At 37.9% G+C, this 20,957-nt stretch overlaps 1 protein-coding gene across 1 annotated transcript in view; it reads left to right on the top strand.

Annotated features, from left to right (window-relative positions):
* LOC140305675 (voltage-dependent T-type calcium channel subunit alpha-1I-like) overlaps positions 1-20,957 on the top strand; it is a 119,164-nt gene that overhangs the window by 49,333 nt on the left and 48,874 nt on the right. The window contains exons 7-16 of the mRNA XM_072384632.1: positions 2,214-2,553; positions 2,645-3,051; positions 9,155-9,306; positions 11,477-11,662; positions 12,990-13,107; positions 13,495-13,650; positions 15,852-15,939; positions 16,558-16,724; positions 19,990-20,060; positions 20,234-20,729. Coding sequence (XP_072240733.1) covers positions 2,214-2,553; positions 2,645-3,051; positions 9,155-9,306; positions 11,477-11,662; positions 12,990-13,107; positions 13,495-13,650; positions 15,852-15,939; positions 16,558-16,724; positions 19,990-20,060; positions 20,234-20,729 — 2,181 coding nt within the window. The remainder of the gene's footprint in view (positions 1-2,213; positions 2,554-2,644; positions 3,052-9,154; positions 9,307-11,476; positions 11,663-12,989; positions 13,108-13,494; positions 13,651-15,851; positions 15,940-16,557; positions 16,725-19,989; positions 20,061-20,233; positions 20,730-20,957) is intronic.

Here is a 20,957-nt window from a genome sequence, read left to right as displayed (position 1 = left end):
ACTCATACCATGATGTCTCTAATGTTTGATATGTAGTTGTAGCCTCTTTAGTTAATGCTGGGTTAGCAGTAGGTTTGGTTTCATTCAGAATATTAAAATCATGGCAACATTACTCCTTGATTGCAGCAGCTCTTCTAGCATCAAAGTGTGCCTCATCCCACTGCATGACAGCTCAGGAACGGCTCATGGAACATGACAAAGAGCCCAAGGCGTCAACCCATTCTTCAATATCTCTAGATTTATTCCAGTATCTGCAGGATGTGCCGGAACAAGCCTGATCCCTAGAGCCCCCAACCCAGACCTGACAAGACCCAAAAGATCTGCAATCAGCTTCCCAGTGCCAGATGCTTTTCCAAAAAAGCTTTTTATTTATTAATCCACTGTTGTGTAAGATTTTCTACATTAATCTGGAGTTACTATCCAGTGGCAGGAAGTTGCTGTGCATCATAGGTAGATCATAGTGGTGATGTGCAATGAATCTAATTTCATTCCGATCCGATACCAAAGTAAAACCAAAGGTAATTTTGTTGATACTGAGATGATACTTTTTACAAATGCTTAATGCGTTAAAAGAAGGGAATTTTAAAAATGTAGTCTTTCAAACTGTAGCCACTCAATGACACCAAAAATCTGACTATCTTTCTTTATTCATAGAGCATTTTCAGCTGTATTAAAGCTGAGGAATGATGATATGAGAAATCAAAACAAAATGATCTCCTGAGAACCTGTATATTAATTTTGAATTATGGTAACTGACCTGCACAATGAGCAAGCCAAGATGTAGCCTAACCCTACTTCATATGTAGCGTCGTGTTTATTTTCAGATGTAAAAAAAGCTCCACACATGACTACACTTCCGCTCAGCCACTCTCCTGCCATCAAACTAGCCGCCGTGTATCTGTGTGTCTGGCATGGATGCTGCAGCGACTACATTCTATTGTTTTCATGTCATTTGATTTATCGATTTCTTATCATAAAACTTGATTTACAGACAGCTGTGAGGTGTAAGGTGGAGCAGACTTCCACCAATCCATCTGTGGGCAAGATGCATAATCCTAAAGTGCTACATATATTTATATATTTATTATCATCATTGTTTTCGTTTTATCAAGAATACTAAGAGAAGAAGTCCATTTAGAGGGTTTCTGAGAGGTTATTATTGGTCAATAATGAAACCAACAGAAGAGTTTTCTGACATTTTAACAACTAAAAAAGAAAGAAAGCTAAAATATATGTACGAGTCTGAGCCATAGCATCCGTTTTCCTGGTTTTACAGATGCTCAATTCATTTAAATTCAATTCAAGTTAAAGTAGTTTGCATAGCTTCTTTGAGGTGGACTTTCTGTGAAAGGTGCGCTGTAAGTAAAGGTTATTCATCATGTTAATCTATTTAGCCATCAAGCGTGTGGTGTATAGTATCTGTAAATCCGAGCCTTCAGTGGAGTTTTAATGGTGGTGGTACAGTTGTAAAGGCCACTGCAAATGATATTTTCTAACCCTTTCCTAAGTAGCCCATTAATAAGGATGTCCTATGTATCTGTAATTGATGCAAAGCTCATTTGTCATTAGTTGTTTTGCTGATGTTTGTCAAACACTGAGGACAACACTTATCAATACAGATAAGGCACAGACACACAAGTCTCCACCACTGTGCTTACAGTCTTGAATTGGCTGTAAAAGTCCACACATGTAGTGAATTGTAGCTTATTGAGTAAAATCATTTAATTACAATTATAAAAATAAGTATGCGACTAACAAAGTAGCCAACAAGACTTGATGTAACATATGTAACATTATCAGAGCTTTTATTCTCAGAAAAGAAAGACCAATCTATATGTGAATCCCCAAATAATATTTTTTATGGTTTTTTTTCTTTCATTTTTTTTTTAAGTTTAATTTCATATTTTGAATAGGAATGAATGGGTTTGAAATGGGTTTAGGCATCTTTTCCTCACAGTTTAGTGTTGATTTGTCATTATCAGTGTTGAGACTGATAACATGTAGAAGTAAATTTGTGAAATCCTGCTACAACTTTACAAGAAAAGAACAGTTCACATCTAAATCAAATTATTAACAAAAATCGAATTACTTCAAGGCAATATTGGGAAGCACTTAATCAGTTATTAGTACATGCAACAGCATTGAACTGTCAAACTACATTCACCTGCAAGCTCTGTCTTTATAAACTGTATGTATACCTCTTATCCTCCCAGGTTGGTTCCTTTTTTATGATCAACTTGTGCCTCGTGGTCATCGCCACTCAATTCTCAGAGACCAAGCAGCGGGAGCATCAGCTGATGCAGGAGCAGCGAGCTCGGTGTTCTTCCTCCTCCACACTGGCCAGTGAACCGGGGGACTGCTATGAGGAGCTCTTTCAGCTGGTGTGCCACTTCCTCCGCAAAGCCAGGAGACAAACTGTAGCCCTTTTTAACACCCTGCGGGGTAAACCTCGTGGCTTTCATGGTGTTAGAAGAGGTAGAGTAAGAGGAGAGACAAGAGAGAGGAGGGCCAATGGACGGGAAGGGCGTGAAAGGAGAGCAGTGTTGAGACATGGTGTGTAACTGCAAACATTACAAAGGAAGCTGTATTTATGTGGATGTATTATACAGTCACTCTTTAACACTCTCAATTTGCATCATGTCAGGTCCTCTGTGTCCTCATCATAATAAACCAGACCACACCTCAGGAGCTGAGCCCATGGCACTCACCGCTGCCTCTGTCACAGATGGCTGCCCTCAGTGTGCCACGGCACTGACACTCAAAGACGGGAAGGGGCCTGTCAGCAGTGTAGCCAGTGATGAAGCAGAAGAAGGAGCCTTGCAAGAAACAGACAGGGAGGATGACCCGTCTGGGGGTAAAGACAAGGACAAGAAAAGCCATAACAGCACAGGGAACTGTGTGGGCTGTAGTCCTAAGAAGCAATTCAAGGAATTATGTTATGTGACGAGGATGAGGCTGTGGGGCATTGTAGAGAGCAAGTACTTTAACCGAGGCATCATGATCGCCATCCTGATCAACACCATCAGCATGGGCATCGAGCACCACGAGCAGGTATTACTGGCATGTGTTCCATTATTTATGTTTGAAATTCTTTGCTGTTTACTCCTGTTCATTGTTTTTCTCTTACATTTGTGGAAGTAGTGAAATCGCAAATTGTGATTTTGATGCATGTGATAAGGTCATGACTCTTAGAGTTATTTATGTTTTTTTTTTTAAATTATGAAAATAATAAATATCCATATACTTAAGCATTCATGACCCTTCTTTAAGGAAATTAAGTGAAAGCAAATTTGGCAGCAATTAAAGCCTCAAGTCTGAATGAATCGTCATTGCACATTTTTCCTTTGACGATTTCACACAGATTTCTTTACAGAATTGTTCAAACCCCGGATTTTCATTGTGGCTACTGTCCAGAAAGTGGAGAAATAACCATGACCTTTGTCGACTTTTGTCTGTTGTCACCCAAACCTGAGAGCCTAAGCAATCTAGGAAATGTTTTCTCTCACCACTGTATTTTTTTTCTGCCAAAAGGACTGGTAAGTTGTCCAAGATATACAGGCAGAGAAAAACATCCTCACAGAATGATACTGCCATCACCATGTTTGACAATTGGGATGTTGCTAATGAGGTGATGCTTAGATCCTGGAATCACACACTCATGCAGGAGTTGTAACCAAATTTTTAAATCTTTATTTCATAAGATAAGGCTTACGGCAAAGCCCCAGTGTTCAACTCATGGGTATTTTGGTAAGTTAGTGAAGTGTTTCCAGCTGAAAACTCTTCATGCACTTCTGCCGAGGTTACTTAGTTTGGATGCTCAAGCAGATCTAGGCAAACTTTTTGTGGTTCCAAGGATATTCCATTTGAGAATGATGGAGGATTTTGCGATATTTGACATTTTAAGTATTACAGAAATATTCTTATGTCCTTCCTCGGATCTGTGCTGTGCAAGAATCCCTTCTCACAGGTGTACTTGCAGTTCTTTTGACCTCAAGTTGGCTATCACTCTGACATGCACCATCACATACGATACTTTATAAATAAAGCTGTGTGCTTCAAAGGGATGTCAAATTGATTCAATTTGGCAAAGTTCAACTTTAGTCTTGTTGTAGAAGCAATGACCACTGAAATAAGAAGAATAGATGCACCAGAGCTAAGTTGTTCATGTCACAGCAAACATTTCTTTGACTTAACTTATTTCTTAGAATAGGCTGAGGCCTTTCTGTACATGAACTGGTTGGGGTATCGGGCCTCTATTAGGGCCAGGCCTTTTTTTGATTTTTCATTTTCTACAGTGCCTTATACTATTGCCCTTGAAAAAAATATGGAACGCAGGATAACAACACTTAGGCCTTGTTACGTGTTCATATGCAAATAAATCTGAAGTCCATTTATTCCTATTGAAACCCATAATCTGCCTTAGGTGTGAAAAACTTGTAAATCCATTTTTTCTTTTTTTTAATCCACCAGAATTCCCATGAAGCACATACTAAAATTATATCTCTTGCAGTGAATTGTCAAACAGGCACCTTGACAACTGTTAAATCTATCGATCCAACCACTCTCCATACCAATCTCATCCTGTTCTAGGTCATAGCGGGGCTGGGGCCTCACCAGGCTGCCATTGGACGGGAGGCAGGATATACCCTTGCCAGGTCGCTAATCTATTAGTGGTCAAAAACAAAAACAAACAAATATCGCACGCTAATATTAAATTCACTACAATAAAAGCTCATGATTATTTGTCTTTGGAATGAACACTGTGATATCGGTTAGCTTAAAGTGGCCTTGTCTCCAATTATTTATCTTGATCTTATCTTGAGATCACAAGTTGATTATTCTGTTACCTCAAGCCAGCAAAACCCATTTTTCAAATGATTAAAGGGATTCAACTGCAGAAGAAAACAAACGATCGGCTTGTTCAGTACTTTTTTTTTATCTATCTTCTCAAGCTGCTGCCTGTCTTGCTGGCTTCAGTCATTCTATAGTGAACTGACAACCATGTTGCTCCAATCCACGGTCTCTTCATTTCTCTGCCTGTCACTCTATGTGTACACTCCTCTGCAGTGTAAAACTCTGAATCTTCCCGCCCGCACATCCATCTCTTCACCTTTCATGCCCTCTCCTGCTTTTGGCTTTATCATCCCTGTAAAATATGATTTCCCAGCCGACAGTACAGACAGGTCGAGGAGCAGAATTTAGGCAGAATAATGAGGAAAAACTCCACTTACATTCACCAAGCTTCCCAAGTAACAACATTGATGCTCCATCTTCTCTGTTAACTTGTTTTAAAAATAATTTTAACCCCTGTTTCCCATCTCTTACTGTCGCTCGGCTTTGTGAACTCTTTGTCTTTCTATCAATATTTCTCGCTCTCGCTATACCATCGCCCACTCATGCCTGCCACCGCCGCAGTGGTAGGTCGTCTCTCATCCCAGCTGCAGCTAAAAATAGAGAGAGACAGAAGGAAAGTGGCAGAGGGAGACTTTGCTGTGTTAATAGGGAGGAAATAGTAAGCTGGGCTGAACATCAGAATCAGAGGCTTCATCTCTGATCTTCTGCTCACCTGTACTGTTACAAAATAAATAAAAAATGCATAAAGGAATTTTTAGTAATCAGAACCTGTTTCAAGTTTAGACCCTATTTTAGCACTAATTATGTTAAGACAGTCTAATTCCCCTGTTGAAAAATAAGAATTACTCAGATGTGAATACACTTCAGAAAACTCAGCAGCTGCTTTGAAATTAATAATGTATCAGCTTGATGGGTACTTTGGAGATTAAATAGGGATGAATGCAGATCAAACAACACTGCTGAATGATTGTTTTTCTCTGCCAAAAAGTCAACATCAATAACGAAAGAAATTGACTTCACTGATGTTGTAGGAGAAGTCACGGCAGATATGCAGCGTCACATTCTTTCAAACGTTTAATGACATACGCCAACTATGTTTGGTCATCGTGAAACTGGGTGTTCAAATGAAAATAAAAATCTAATTTAAATGTGATGTTTGAATGATAATATAGTTATTTTTTATTACGAAATACAAAAAGTAGTTGTGAAGACTTTCATCGACAGCTTGATGCTGAAACATCAGAAGGCTCAAACAATAGGGAGCATTTTACTCAGAACAGGTATCAAATTAAAAAGATAATGTTTATTAAATGTTTTATTTGAAACTGTTGTTTCTGTTGAAATTTGCCGATATTAATAAAAGCCAGCAGTTGATTTGTGGCTGATCACGTGGATGTTAGATGAAATGGTTGAAAAGGTTTTAATCTATATTCAGTGCCAAAGGAGTTACAAGGAGTTAAAGGCTTAGGTTGTTATTAATGGTGAAAAAAGCTTGAGATGTCTGCAGATCCCCTAAAAAGTTTTAGCTTCATTGGACAATTTTAAGAAGTTCTATATTTTTTTTTAGTTTTTGTCTGTTTTCACTTTCTTCAGTGTGTTAAACCGATTTATTTTGCATGTATAAGATCTTTAGTTACAAAGTCCAATGTCCACATCAAAGGACTCATTGTCTTTGACAAAGGACACTTCCTGAAACCTGTTGTTTGCAGTCCTGGTATTTATTCAACCACAGTATGAAACACATTTGAATAATGTCTCAGAATTCCAATTTTGACCAATCTGAGCAGATTGGTCAAAATCAATTCAAGGGGATAGCCTTAAAGATACAGGAGCCAAGACCGGTTATTTCAGAGCAGAGTTGAAAAGAGTTGTTGAAGCAGTGCTCACTATGAGAGAATTGTTCTCTTTTTAAAAAGGAAACTCTTGCAAAGAAGATGAGAGGAAACTTAGTAAGTTTTTTTTAATTTGGTTTTATGACCACTAGGAGAGAAACTCTGTCCTCTGCTTAGCTCATTATAATGGTAGTATTTAGTTATAATAAATGCAGACTGCTTACTGTATAATGCCATTGTAATAAACTGGTGCTGAAAAGAATGTTTCTGCATTAAATCTTCTTTTAAAATTCCTGTACCTCCCACACTGTCAAATGCACTCTGTACACAGGCAGTGAGATGCGTCAGAACAGCCATGTTACGTTTGTATTCGTGTACTTTCAGTGGCTTTAGTTTAATCTTCCAATGATAGAATAGTGATAAATATTCCATTTTATTTAACTGACTCAACAGATGTACATTGCTTATTTTCTTGAATCAACTGTAATCAGTGTGATTTCAAAACCCCACTTCTGTAATTGACTCTATTCACCAGCAGACCAAAAACATTTTAGATTTATTTCCCAGGTCTGCGGTAATGAGACAGCAGTAATGGATCTCTAGAGGCTGCTGGCACTCTTCGGCTTGTCTGGACACTGGTGGGCATACATCATTAGTCTATGTATTTTCACTGCTAAACACTCATTAGGAGTGACAAATACACTCTGTGTAGCAGTACAAATGGATGCCCACATGTACAAACAAAGACATGCTAAATGCTGTATACACAGTGTTCATTGATTCTGGGGCATTGAAATGTCAAAACTGTCATTGCTGAAGTTACAGAAGAGCTCTTTGGAATAGTGATGTGGTGGAAATCCTTTTGCCAAATTTAGCCCTACGTGTGTGTATGTAGGCATGTGTATATTTGTCCTCATATCAAGCCAAAAGAGAAAGATAGCAAGAAGACCATGAACCCAAATTAGGGCTGTTGAAAAGGTAGATACTGATGCACATTAACGTGAGACTGACTGGAACCAAAACCAAATTAAATGAAAGGCATATGTGGAAGGCAAAAAATAAATATGACTAAATATTTCTGCTTATATTTAAGTGTTAACAAGACCGACTTAAGTTACTGGCAGTGCGTTCAAGTGCTAATTATTGCACTCACAGTAAATGAGAAATTGCTTTGTTGGTGTAAAATCCGGGACTAAATGGCTATATATTATCATTGCTCTGCACACCATTCCAGAGAACAGTTTTTACTTAGTTTTTAAGCCTGTCTTTAAGATTAACTGAATAAATTTAGTGTGCATTTAATAGTAGCATCTGCAACATTCATACACAAGGACAAATTGTATCTTATCATAGTGAGGTGCATTACATTGCATTACAGTACAGCAGAAACTTTGAAAACTTGTTTGCTACTTTGGCTGTAAAATTCAAAACTTGCAGCCAAGATGTAGGGTCTTCATACATTTCGCTGGTAACAATCCAGTAACTAACCTGAAACTCTTCACAATGGCCACAAACTTATGTGAAATAAAAGTTATATCCTGTGATTTATAGTAGTCTCTGACTCAAGTTTTCTTTTAGAGACAAAAAATAACTAGAATAATCTATCCATTCAATTTGTTACCTTCTTAGTATTCACTTTGTCATTATTGAACTTAATGTTTTAGGGTAGAAGTATGTGATTCAACATCTTTATTATGTTTTTTTTCTGTCAATGTTCCATTGTATACATTGATACCTAATGGTTCTTCAAACTAAGATTGGGTTCTGTGCTTTTTAGCTATCACTAAATGCTTGTGTTGAATGGCAAACTGATCAAATAGCAGGTCTGTTTGTCTTTTGTTATTTTCTGGAACATAACTTAGATATTTTTTGTCCAACACATACTTCAATTTGTTGTTGGTGGTGACAAGAAGAGCTGTGGGCTAATCCCTATCCCTAGGCTAACCTCACAACGCATCCTATCTGTGGAATATTCAGATTAATATGACTATGTATTCAGCCAAATGTTTAAAACGCTGTCATGCGAACATAACAGCATGCTAACATAAGAGTTAACTAAAATGTTTGCACTGGTGTGCAACTCATTAACCTATCTGACTGTCAGACTGACTTAGAGCTTAATGTGACAGACGTAGAGCTTTGTCAAAACTGCTTTAACGGTGAATCCAATGTTACATTCTGTAGCAAAGAATGATGAACACAAACTAACTGCATGTAAGGGAGAAAAGGCTGCTATTCCTATTTTTTCTAATCCATGAAGCCGTTATATTTTCAAAGTATTTATTATGTCTTTGGCTGTTATATGACACTACTGTGAACTTATAAGTGATATTTTTTGCCTTTTGCAGCTTTAACCTACACTTATTTTCCCTCGATTCATCTTGCACTTTCCTTTTTCTTCCTATTTTCATGCTCTTCTCTTCTCTTTATTTTTTTTTTTTGTTTTTATTTTTATTTGTACATGTCAGCCTGAGGAACTGACTAATGTTCTGGAGATTTGCAACATCGTCTTCACCAGCATGTTCTCCTTGGAGATGATCCTCAAGATCACAGCTTTTGGCTCCTTCAACTACCTGAGAAACCCCTACAATGTCTTTGATGGAGTCATTGTCATTATAAGGTACAAATGAGATTTTCTAAAGCATGTACTTTCTGTAATCTTCCCCCCACCTATAATTAAACAAATTTAGAGCCAGATATAGAGTATTGTCGCATATATGCTTATGTCTGGAAATCATTCAGTTTTTAAAACATAGATACATAAAATGAATTAAGTTAATTTCACATTTCATTTATCCACACTATAATCTGTATTCTACTATTCTAATTCAGTTCAAAAGAAAAGTAGGAGTGACTGTTGGAGGATTGAATTATTGTGTTTCTCAAAAACAAATTGTCATAGTCTATGCGTTCTTATACGAATGCACAAATTCACCACCTGTATAGATTGGGTTGCCAAAGTGTCAGACAGCAGTAAACAGGTTTTTATCTTTTGTTCAACATGCTTAGAGCTTCAGGTGAATGGCTACGCCTTTGATCTAAATTTTTTTCCCCAATTCATCTGGTTAGAAGCCTTTGTCAGTGATCCCCATTATAAACCCGAGATCAAATACACATCAAAGCTGGTAAAACTGAGCAAGATCAAATGTACAACCCGTCACAGAAGATACATGTTGATTGAACATATCTACATCTGTCTTCTTATCTATGCACGTTGACCAATTTACCTCTCTCCATCAAGCTGAATGTTCTCAGCCATTTATACAGAGCTGCTCAGTAAAGTGCGCCTATTCAGTCATTGCCAGTTCAGAGCAGGCAGTATATTGATGTCCTCAGCGAGCCTCTTGATAGCTACTAGTGTTTTTCACCGGGTTCTCTGTCCATGCTGCACCTGAGGGTTCAGGCACCACTTGCTCCGTTGCCCTTTACCCTCTAAAATTCAGAGATTCACAAAATGTTTCAATAGAGAAGGAGGAATATGCAAATTACTTCCAGTCTCTCTTTGTCTTTTTCAATATTTTAATGATGTTCTGGAGAACCTATTACTATCTGTGCTCCTCAAAGACCCAGGCGTTTTTGAATACTCCTTTGTCCCAAGTCATAATTAGAATTACCCGTTTACCTCCATTGTTTGAAGTAAAATCAATTGAGTAATAATAGCAATGAAAATAATTCATTAATACCTCTAATGCTGCGAGCCCAACATGTAAAAGTGGATGCATGTTAACAAGTTAAACTGAGCTGACTAGACAAAACAAGAAATATCATGGGTACATACCTTCTGCAAGTAAACAAAATTCCAAATTACCAGAATAATACCTTTTTTAGACACTCCCAGCTTTTTCTCAGTTGAGAAGGAAAGAGTGAACTTATGTTATCCCACTTCCCTCCAAGTGGACATTAATTGCTGGTGATTATGATCATTATCATTTTGACCAAGAACTTGTTATCTGTCCTATTCATGTAACTCAAAGACGGAAAAACTTTAACTAAATAATCTAACAAGCATGACGTCTTTATAATCTGTAGACATGTAAAAGGTCTAATGACGAGCATCACCACAACTGGCTTTCTAGTGTGTTATAGTCCATCAGAACCTCAGGTGCATTTTATTCAGGGCCATGCTAATAAGCTGCTTTAATAATCCCACACCTTTTACTTGGCATTTGATAAATTTACACCACTCAATATGCACATAGGTCTAATGTCATTATTTAACACCACCACATGAAGTGCTGAACGTTCTGTGTATTTAGGCAAATTGTGAAGTTGTGGAGATTTGGAAGTTTATGGAGTAATGCTTGGACTTTCAAACAGCAGACCTGAGTTTATGTCTTGTAAGAGATGTGTAAATTCCAAATTACACATCCTTATTAACCCAGACAACAATGTTTTAGTAGCAACTGGATGAGTTTCAAAGCCCTCAGTATGTTTCATGCTTACTTTTTTCTGGCATTCAGAAAATGTAATTATTATCTATAATAGTTTCCATTCACAGATTTTATAGAAAGCAAACATTTTAACTTTAGTTTTAGGTGTAAAAAAAGTTTCTTGTCCACTTTAGTAAGGCTTTCTACGGCAGTCTGTTTGCTTTGTTTTTTTTTTTGTTAATTGAGGTCAACTACATGCCAACCTTATTGTCTGGTAGCACACTTTGAATTTGAGGTGTCTGTCTGTTTAAACACAAGATAAATTAAGACTACTTTTAAGTTTTTTGATAAACTGTTGAGTCTCGCAAACTGAGCATTGCTTCTCTTGCTTGGTGGCTTGTTTATGTGCGCTTGCTATAGCGTTTGTGAGATTGTCGGCCAGTCGGACGGCGGTTTGTCTGTGCTAAGGACGTTCAGGCTGCTGAGAGTACTGAAGCTGGTGAGGTTCATGCCCGCTCTCAGAAGACAGCTGGTGGTCCTAATGAAGACAATGGACAATGTGGCCACCTTCTGCATGCTACTCATGCTCTTCATATTCATCTTTAGGTAAGGTAAAGCATTCTCTATATGTGGTGTGTGGTGTGCTTGTGAGTGACATGTGATGGTGCAGTTTACAAGATTATCTGCAAAGGCATCTTCTGCTCGTCATCATGTTTTTTTAACAGTGTTCAGTCGTTTTCTGACAAAGACAAAGACCATGAAGGGAGAGATCTTAGTTTCATCCTCTGCTTTTATGTGTATTTATGTGTTTGCATCCACTGGCTTCTGTTTTTTTTAAAGATGTGAAAACCTACTTAACAGCTACCATCAAAGCACAAAGGGTCACAGGGTTCTATGGCAACTATTAACCCCAGGTTCAAAATAACAAGCAGACACTTGAACATCTGACACATTTGTAGACGTTTAAGCACTGACACCGGAGCAAAATCCTCAATAACTTCTACTAAATGATAAAGGTCCACGGTTCAGGTTGTTGTTGTTTACTTCCTTCTTTCTCAGCATTTCTTGCCACCCATCCAGTTTGTGTAGTTTCATTTTGAAAAGTAAGGTTAAAATGACCCAAATAAGTTCATCTGTGTGTGTACATAATACATGTATTATTTGACAATGGTTAAGAAAATATTCATCCCCCTCTTTTGCATACTTTATAGTTTTGTAGTTTTTTGAGGATAAAACTGTAATCCAAAATTTTTAACCCAAATTAGAAAAATTACAAAACGTATGAAAAATTAAACACAATAAAATCATAACATTCTGAATCCATTGTTAGTACCAGTCTACAAATGGTAAATGGACTGTAGTTGTATAGCCCTTTTCTCATCTAACTGACCACTCAAAGTGCTCCTAAGACTACATGCCACATTCATACTATGCATAACCACCTGCTTCCTACTCATTCACACACATTCATAGACCGATGGATGCATCGGTAGGCAACGTCGACTTCAGTGTCTTGCCCAAGGATGCTTCAACATGTGGCCCGGGGAGGCAAATGCTCTTCCTCCTGAGCTACAGCCGCCCTGATATAGATCTGTAATGAGGTTTAAAGATCGTTCTTTTGACTTTTTTAAAATTGCATGAACTGTTGCGTTGAGGAGAACAACCACAATTAAAAATAATGATTACTTCAGGTATTGGTGGAATCAGGAACGTTACTGTTCACTATTATTTAATGGAATCTATCTTTACACCGAGGATGTCATGTCATATAACGACTGTGTGTATTAATTCCTACACACACACATATGTATATATGTATGCATGTATGTATGTATATGGGCATAAATTATGCCTCTCAATAATTTTTTGCAGAGATCCACATTAATCATCAGTCTGATACATTTTGAATTGTGTGTGATATGTTGTGTTACAGTATCCTTGGGATGCACATCTTTGGCTGTAAATTCAGCCTCAAGACAGAGACTGGAGACACAGTACCAGACAGGAAGAACTTTGACTCACTACTGTGGGCCATTGTCACTGTTTTCCAGGTAGTCAGCGTGTCATTATACAAGTAGATAAGTTACACATATCTCTTGATGAGTGCATGAACATGTTTGTATTAGACACAGTATTAGATACTTTGATGTCTAAGTTCAATACCCCAAGACTGTGATGATAACTTGCATTTTTATGCAAAATTTGTAGTCTCAGTGATGCAGTACATGTTTTTATTGTTTAATACCAACATGAGAAATGCATCTCAATATAAACTTTGAAGTATTCTGAAACTCTGATAAAAAAAAACAAAAAAACAAAGTTAGTTTGCTTAATATATGTGTACTGTATCAGTCATTGCTGATCTAAACTGTGGCCAAATTGTACTATTGAGTATATACTTAATTTCCCTTGTGGGTTTATCTGTCCAATTCTCCAAGATTCTGACCCAGGAGGATTGGAATGTGGTTTTGTACAATGGTATGGCAGCTACCTCACCACTTGCTGCTCTTTATTTTGTGGCACTCATGACCTTTGGAAACTATGTCCTCTTCAACCTGCTGGTGGCCATCTTGGTTGAGGGATTTCAGGCAGAGGTAAGGAATTAATCGTTACCACAAGTATCACATAACCCTCAGAGTGAATTATGTAAAATGTTTCGACGATAAACAGATGTTTGCAGTGGTGTTGAAGTATCTCAAATTTTATGTTGTCTCTAACACTAACAGGGGAATGAAAAAAAAACCAACAACTTTTAGTTACTCAAAATATGTGCTAAACTAATATTATACAAGATTGGCTAATTATTAAATAAGTAGTTCATAGTTTTCAGTTGTCTAAATTGACAGTTGCGCACCTTCAGTAGCTCACACTTACACAGTAGGTCCTGCCAAACAAACATAGATTTTATGGCGATAATTGTCAAACTTTAGATGTAAACCAATAAGGATTAAACAACAATTGTAGCCTGTGATTTTTAAAACATTTTCAGACTTTCTCAGTTCTTCTATGTTTAACTCGTCCCCATCTCCCATCCTTCCGTTCTCTGCATGGTGTCCTCTCCAGTTAGCAGCTGACATCCATCTGTCTGTGTTGATTGGAGTGGAGACTGCAACCTTTGACAGAGACCTTTGTGGCTAAAATAAGGCTAGGTCTTGTGCCTTGCTGTTTTTCAAGAAATGACATCTGAAAGAGCAGATGTAACTCTATCTTAATCAATACAGCTGTCCACAGGCCACATGACAGCTTACATTTTACCTCCACTATTTGGTATGGTGTTAAACACAACTCAAAGTAGATTTGCTTGCTTCAAATTTGTCTTTAATTAGATACACATTACTATAATGATAGTGTTTTATTATTTGGATGCTACCGAAAAGTGGGTTACCAACAACTGAACATCAAAACCCACCTGCTAGTATTTTCTGATTAATCCCTTGGGGGTGGTGCTGATATTTAAGGGTCAGCAGGGTTGCGAGCAGATATCTGAAAAAGAAATAATAGGTAGCCTAGCCAAAGCTTCATGTAAGGGGTAAATTTAAAAAGTTTAAATTATCATGAGACTATTTCTAGTTATTCTAAGATTGCAATCTGCATAATCATATGGATAAGTGGATGGAGGACTAATACGGGAAACCACTACATCTTCATCCCCTCATATTTGATTTTTTGAGGACAAAAAAATCCTGCGTTAGCTATTTATCATGCCAACTTCAGCATTTCGTCAAGGCAATGCACAGATGTTTGCTAATATTCTTACAGCTGTAGCAATAACTGCAGTTACTACATTGGACACAGTTATCATCTTTATCAATAGCAATTAAAACATTCTTATCATTCATTAGTAAAATCTTTCTGAAGCGCTCTCAGCTGAAACCACTAGTGATTTTATGCTGTCAGTCTGCCTCAGCTGTCATTCTCACAGAAAGTATCAATGGAAAATTGTGGTACAGTTGAGTAACAATGTTAATATTTCATTATATATATATATATATATATATATATATATATATATATATATATATATATATTGATCAAAGCATTAGCATACATGTAGCTATAATGTCTTACATCATGGCAGTGGGGCTTTTGATCAATCTTTTCACAATACTGGGACAAACCACAGCCATCAGTCTTTCAACCTGTCTATCTACTTTTCATCCTCTATTTGGTGTCACTGTCAGTCCCCCCCCCCCCCCTCTCTCCTGGCTTTCTCACCCTCCTCTCCTCATCCTCTATGTGACTACTGGTGCTACACACAAGGGATTATTGAACCAATTTGCTGTCACAGTGAAGCCTGTAGGGGAAATCCCATCGGCCCTAACCAAAGATGTGAGGGTTTTTTTGAGAAGTGTGGTAAAAGTTTCAAGCCTTACTGATTTAATCTGAGGAAAGGACCGTAGTCTAAGCTTATCAGGTCAGTGTCCTGACATTTGATTTCATGTTAGAGCTTGTAAGTCCTCAGTATTTAAATAAACAAATTTGTTCATTTAAAAAGCACTGACAGAATTTGTACCTGTCTGTTGAACTAACTGAACACTGTATTGTTGAAGTAGATAAAGAAAGCCTCATCATTGTTATTTATGCTCTGCTGTGTGCTGTACCTTATCCTAGATGGAAGCTGGATTTGTTGAGATTCTACTTTACTTGTGAACATAAAGGGACTACCAATAACACTTAATTGTTAAAGAAAAAAATGCTAAAAGTTGACGTTATATGGATAAAACAACAAGTAACATTGTCCCCTCCCTTTTCTTTTGTTTGTGTTTTCTTGTTTTTTTTTTTTCTGTAACTACAGGGTGATGCTAATTGCTCTTATTCAGACGATGACCATTCCTCTTCCAACTTTGATGAGAGTGAGAAACATGAGTCCATAAAGTTATCCGGTGAGAACTCACTTCCCATCCATCTTATAAATGTTTTCATCTGTTCATCCAGTCACATTGTAAATGGTTTGAACTATCACAAGAAACTGACCTAACAACAGAATTTGAGACATTTCCCAAACCGAATAATGTCTGTAGCGTAGATAAGTAGAATGTATATTTTAATAAGTTTGAGAAAGTAAATATTTCTATACCTGGGAATTGTTTTCTGTAGAAAGAAAACCTTTTTTAGATTGGTTTGTTTGAGGTTTTAAAACTGAATCATTGGAATTCTCTGACTGTTAGAGTAATTTAGCACTAACATCACTGTTCAAACCACACGTTATTCAAAGGGAAGCTTGATGTGCACAGCCCAAAAACTAAAAGTAAGACAGATGTAGTACATGCCAAAGGCGAGTGTTCAAAAGTGAATGAGCTCTGCCTTTTTGCAGGGGTGGCAATGAACCTGTTACACCAAACATAGTTTTGATATGTGATCCCTGCAGAGCAGAAAAGGCAAAACTTTAAACACTGCAGTTTGTTTTCTCATTGATGGAAAGGGTGCAAAGTGCACCCTGTCAACCCACATCACACAAACAAACAATAATCAAATGCTCACTTTGTTTGAATTACTTCCAGACCCAAGGATCTGCACTCTGACACCAAATGGCCACCTAGAGCTGGGTGCCCTATCAGGGGCTAGGGGATCCTCTTCTTCAGAAAAACGTAGCTTCACCAATGACTCCAGAAAGAGCAGCGTGATGAGTCTGGGCAAGAGCAGCCTGGAGAGACGCTCCCTTTCTCTGGTACTTTGTCGCTGTGTCATCTGCAAACATTCATCTATTACTGTCAACTCCATGTGTTGCAGTGTAACTCCTAAACATGAGAAAAGTGTTGGTGGTGATTCTCAACTCTATCATAAAATCAAACCACTGAATACCCACTGATTGTAGTTGCTCTGAAACTTTGGCACACTGTACTCTGACCTCCATGATGGAGTCCCAGCTCTTCATTACAGCTTTACTCTTCAAGATATCAATGTATTACTCTCTTCATCATTCATCTGCTTTTAAAGTAAGCAGCCAAAGTCATGCAAATTCTGGCATACAGAGAAGATGCATAGCTAGCTTTTGTCAGATTCAGCTAGATGGCATGATTGGCTAGTTCAAGGCGAATTCATTTAATAACATGACAGTGTTACAGTCGGGTTTTTACACGCCTTTACTACTTTCTCTTTTTGGGCTCCACTGCGTCACAGAGCTCAGATTTGAGATAAGCACTAAGAATCCTGAATAGAAAATCAATTTCAGTTTCAGTCCAATCCCCAAATTCACTAAAAAATAATTCTGTCTTTCAACATGTCTATTGTCTTACACATTTCCATGCAAATCTCAGAATTTTCTGTATTAAGACTGTAAGTACTTGGCAAATTAGCTCAAGGTAAGAGACTGTTATTATTTTGTAATGATTACACTTTATCTGTTCATAGGTTTATTAAGATAGAGGAGATTATGTATAGTTTGGGGGTTCGTATAAAGTTGCTTTTATAACAGCTGCTGTATAACCTGGACTCATTAAAATCAAACTTTTAACCCCGTACAATGATACAAACTATACAGTATATCTTGCTCATTATGCCTGTGTTTACTGAACCAAAACCTTATGAAAGAAAAGCCAAAAGAGATCTGTAAAGTTTGGCTCTACATGCAGTTGCCATGGCAACTTCTATTAATTGACTGTTCCCCTCCTTTGTTCAACCAGAGAAAAACTGTGGGAGAATTACTTTAGAGAGGAAAGACTACAGTGCAACGTTGAGAGAGGAAAACACAACAGAGAGATGGTGATGCAGTGAGACACAGAGGCTGGCACAGTAACAGGAAGATAGAGGGGAGTGAAACCAGAGAAATGATAAGCTGCAGTTCAGCAGCACTTTTAACGCAAAGGTTATAATGTTAAACATTGTGGGTGTGAGATATCCACTTTGCTGTGAGGTCTCCTCCTCTTCTTTCACCGTTCTCCAAGTTTATCAGTATCAGAAGGTACTGGTTACGTCACTCAGAACAAAAGACATGGGATAATGGATTTTTTTTTCCTGTTTTGTAAACAGTCTTTTAAAGTCTGTTCTTCTTAGATGAAATCACTATGAATCAGTTCCCTCTGTTCTGTTTCACTCCCTATCAGATACTTCTGATTTGACTCAGTTTGATGCAGTGCTGTGATACAATTAGAATTTCACTTTGTGCAATGCATTTTGCAGCTTGCTTGTTGGTGTTTGTGCCTGACAGTGACAGAATGGTGATAAATTTAAGATGATTAAGAACTGAGAACAAGGGTTGAAGCCCCTCCCTCACTCCCACCCGCCCCCCAATTCATGTTTAGAATTACAAAAAAACTGTTACAAAGCAAGTGATTTATACAATAATGTAAATCATATTACAGAGTTTAATTAACCTTTATAATTACCTCATCATTTTTTAAATATTTTTGATTCATAGCATTATATGTGCTTTTTTTTTACAGATGCTGTATATTCAATCATACTGTAAAGTATTATTTAATGCATGTGGTATGCATTTAATTTGAGTAATTGTATGTTGATGCTGTAACATTATAAGTGAAAGCCATGACTGATGCTGCCAGCATAGCAGTGAATGAAAATCCAGACAACATTTAGAGTTAGCTTTTGTTTGTGATTTATGCCAGATAATGTGGAACAAATTGTCTTGACAGTAAATGTTTGTCTAAAACTGACACAAACACATAGTCTCTGTTCCTCTTGAGTGATCGGCGGTGCAGTTCTGTGAGGACTTGAATATTATTTAACAATTAGCCTACACACATCACTACAGTTCCTATACAGACTGATGCATGGTTCTCAGGCTCAGACTTTAACTGGCAATATCTGTTGTACAAGGTAAAACGTATCATTGGGTCTATCAGACTCAAAGGATCAGTCATGTGCAAAACAAACAGAAGTGGTCTCTTTTGGTGGAACTAGCACTTAGGGGGTGGCATTAAATTTGTGCACCACGGTCTCATTTGGAAAAATACACTTAGCTTTTCATTTATTCAGCCATTTGAGTGTTGTTATATTATCGGCGGCTGACATAACTTTGCAGCACTTCGGTGCACTAGTTAGTGCTTTTGATTTATAACAAGACGGCTGTGAATTTGAACATTCTTGCCAACTGAGGCTCTTCTGCATGGAGTGTGCATGTTTTCTCTGTACATGTAGGGTTTTCCATGGATGATCTGGTTTCCTCTCACAGTCTGTAGTCAGTTAGGTTGGTTAATGATTCTTAATTGACATTGGATGTGAGGGTGCGTGAAAGCCCCGTAATGGACTTGTATCTAGGGTGTGCCCTAATTTGTGCCCTGTGTTAGCTGGAAAAGGCTCCAACCTCACTATGACCTTCAGGAGGATAGACTGGGCACACAACATTCCTGGAAGAATGAATGCATTTACATAGATTTATATGTTTTAGATCCACAAAGCTGCATATGAACATAAAATCATCTTGCATTTCAGTGTCACCATGGTTCAACGTCTTGCTCAAGCACATCTCTACTTGTTGATGACCACTTAGTTTCTCCTTTTCTGCAAATCTAAAGTATCTGCAATTGACCAATAGATACTCTATATTTAAAGAGTATAAAGACTCTTTTTTTTTCTTAGTGTAAGCAGTAGAACAAAATTGGAATTGAAAAGAATACGAAGAAGAAATAAAGAATACATTAACACCACAAAACAAAGTTTTGTTTAAATGTTTGTATTACATTTTACAGATTTTCTATGCTTCATTCACTGCAAACCAACAACCTCACAAAGTAGGCAGAAAGGATTCATGTATGTGTCTATTTGTTTATCTATTTATTGGCAGCAATGTAAATAAACAGAATTATTTTCCTTTTGCAGTTTTGGTTTTGATTTTTCTTTCTACTGGGTGTCATGGTAATAATATTGTACTCATCAAGTTAAATGCTAATTACTTTTTTAAATTGTTTTACTTGTGGCCTACAGACCTAAAAGTGGCTCCATAAGCACTATGAACTGCTTTGTTTCTATTGTAGCGCCATGGTCGCAGTTTCAACTACCACAACTGGGGGCGTCCTTTCCCTCCACAGTCTGGATGGAGTCGCAGGTAAAGTTATTGCCTTCATGAATTCTTAATTACTTCATTAACCCTTAACTACTGCCTTAAAATATTCAATATACAGAATAGTTTAGGTTTCCTCTTGATTTATGCAGCACAAATAATACATGAATATTACATGTATTACCTTTTACCTGTACTTTTATTCTTCTGCTCTGCAGGTCGAGCTCAAACAGTCTTGGTCGGAGGAGTTATGGCTTTGGTGGGGCACCTCCAGTGGGAGGCAGTCTGCGTGTGCGCAGCACCCGCTCCCCTCATTCTTACAACTATGCTTCAGAGCAGGAGTCTCTTCTTTCTCAACCTCTCCACTCCCACCACCCTCTGCCACCTCATCATCCACCCCCACCACCACTATTCCTTTCTCGACATTTTGGTGCAAGGAGAGATAGAAGAGCTCTGTCCCTGGAGCTCCCAGAGCTGTTCCAGGCTGGCGGACCACCCCTGGGACTGCCCCCAGTCCAGATTCCAGATCCCGGGAGGAGGTGTGCGTCGGGGGCAGGGGGGTCCTTTATAGGAGGATCTGGACCTGGTAGTGGTTTGGGAGTGGAACACCGGGACTGTAATGGCAAGGCACCACACACTCACCTGATCACTGAGGTTTTCCCTCAAGTTAGTGCACGCAAGGAAAGAGCTGACCTCGATGAAGAAACCGACTATGTGAGTTGTAGAAACTCGTCTGGTGTCACTTGATGCCTGTAATGACACAAGAGCTCCATCATAGAACAGCACAGTCCACACCCTGTGCAGTGTCACTTCAATGCCAAATGATTCAATATCACTTTAGATTCACTTCTAAGTTAAAGAGTAGGATATTTGCTTTGTGAAATCTTAAAAGCTAGCAAGATTGCAAAGAAGTCAGTAGACCAATGATGCTCTCCTGCCATT

The sequence above is a fragment of the Leuresthes tenuis genome, unplaced genomic scaffold (assembly GCF_036924035.1).
Source record: "Leuresthes tenuis unplaced genomic scaffold, fLeuTen1.0.hap1 SCAF_4, whole genome shotgun sequence".
NCBI lineage: Eukaryota > Metazoa > Chordata > Actinopteri > Atheriniformes > Atherinopsidae > Leuresthes > Leuresthes tenuis.
Note: the sequence above shows the minus strand (reverse complement) of the source record. Positions and strands in the feature narration are given on the sequence as shown.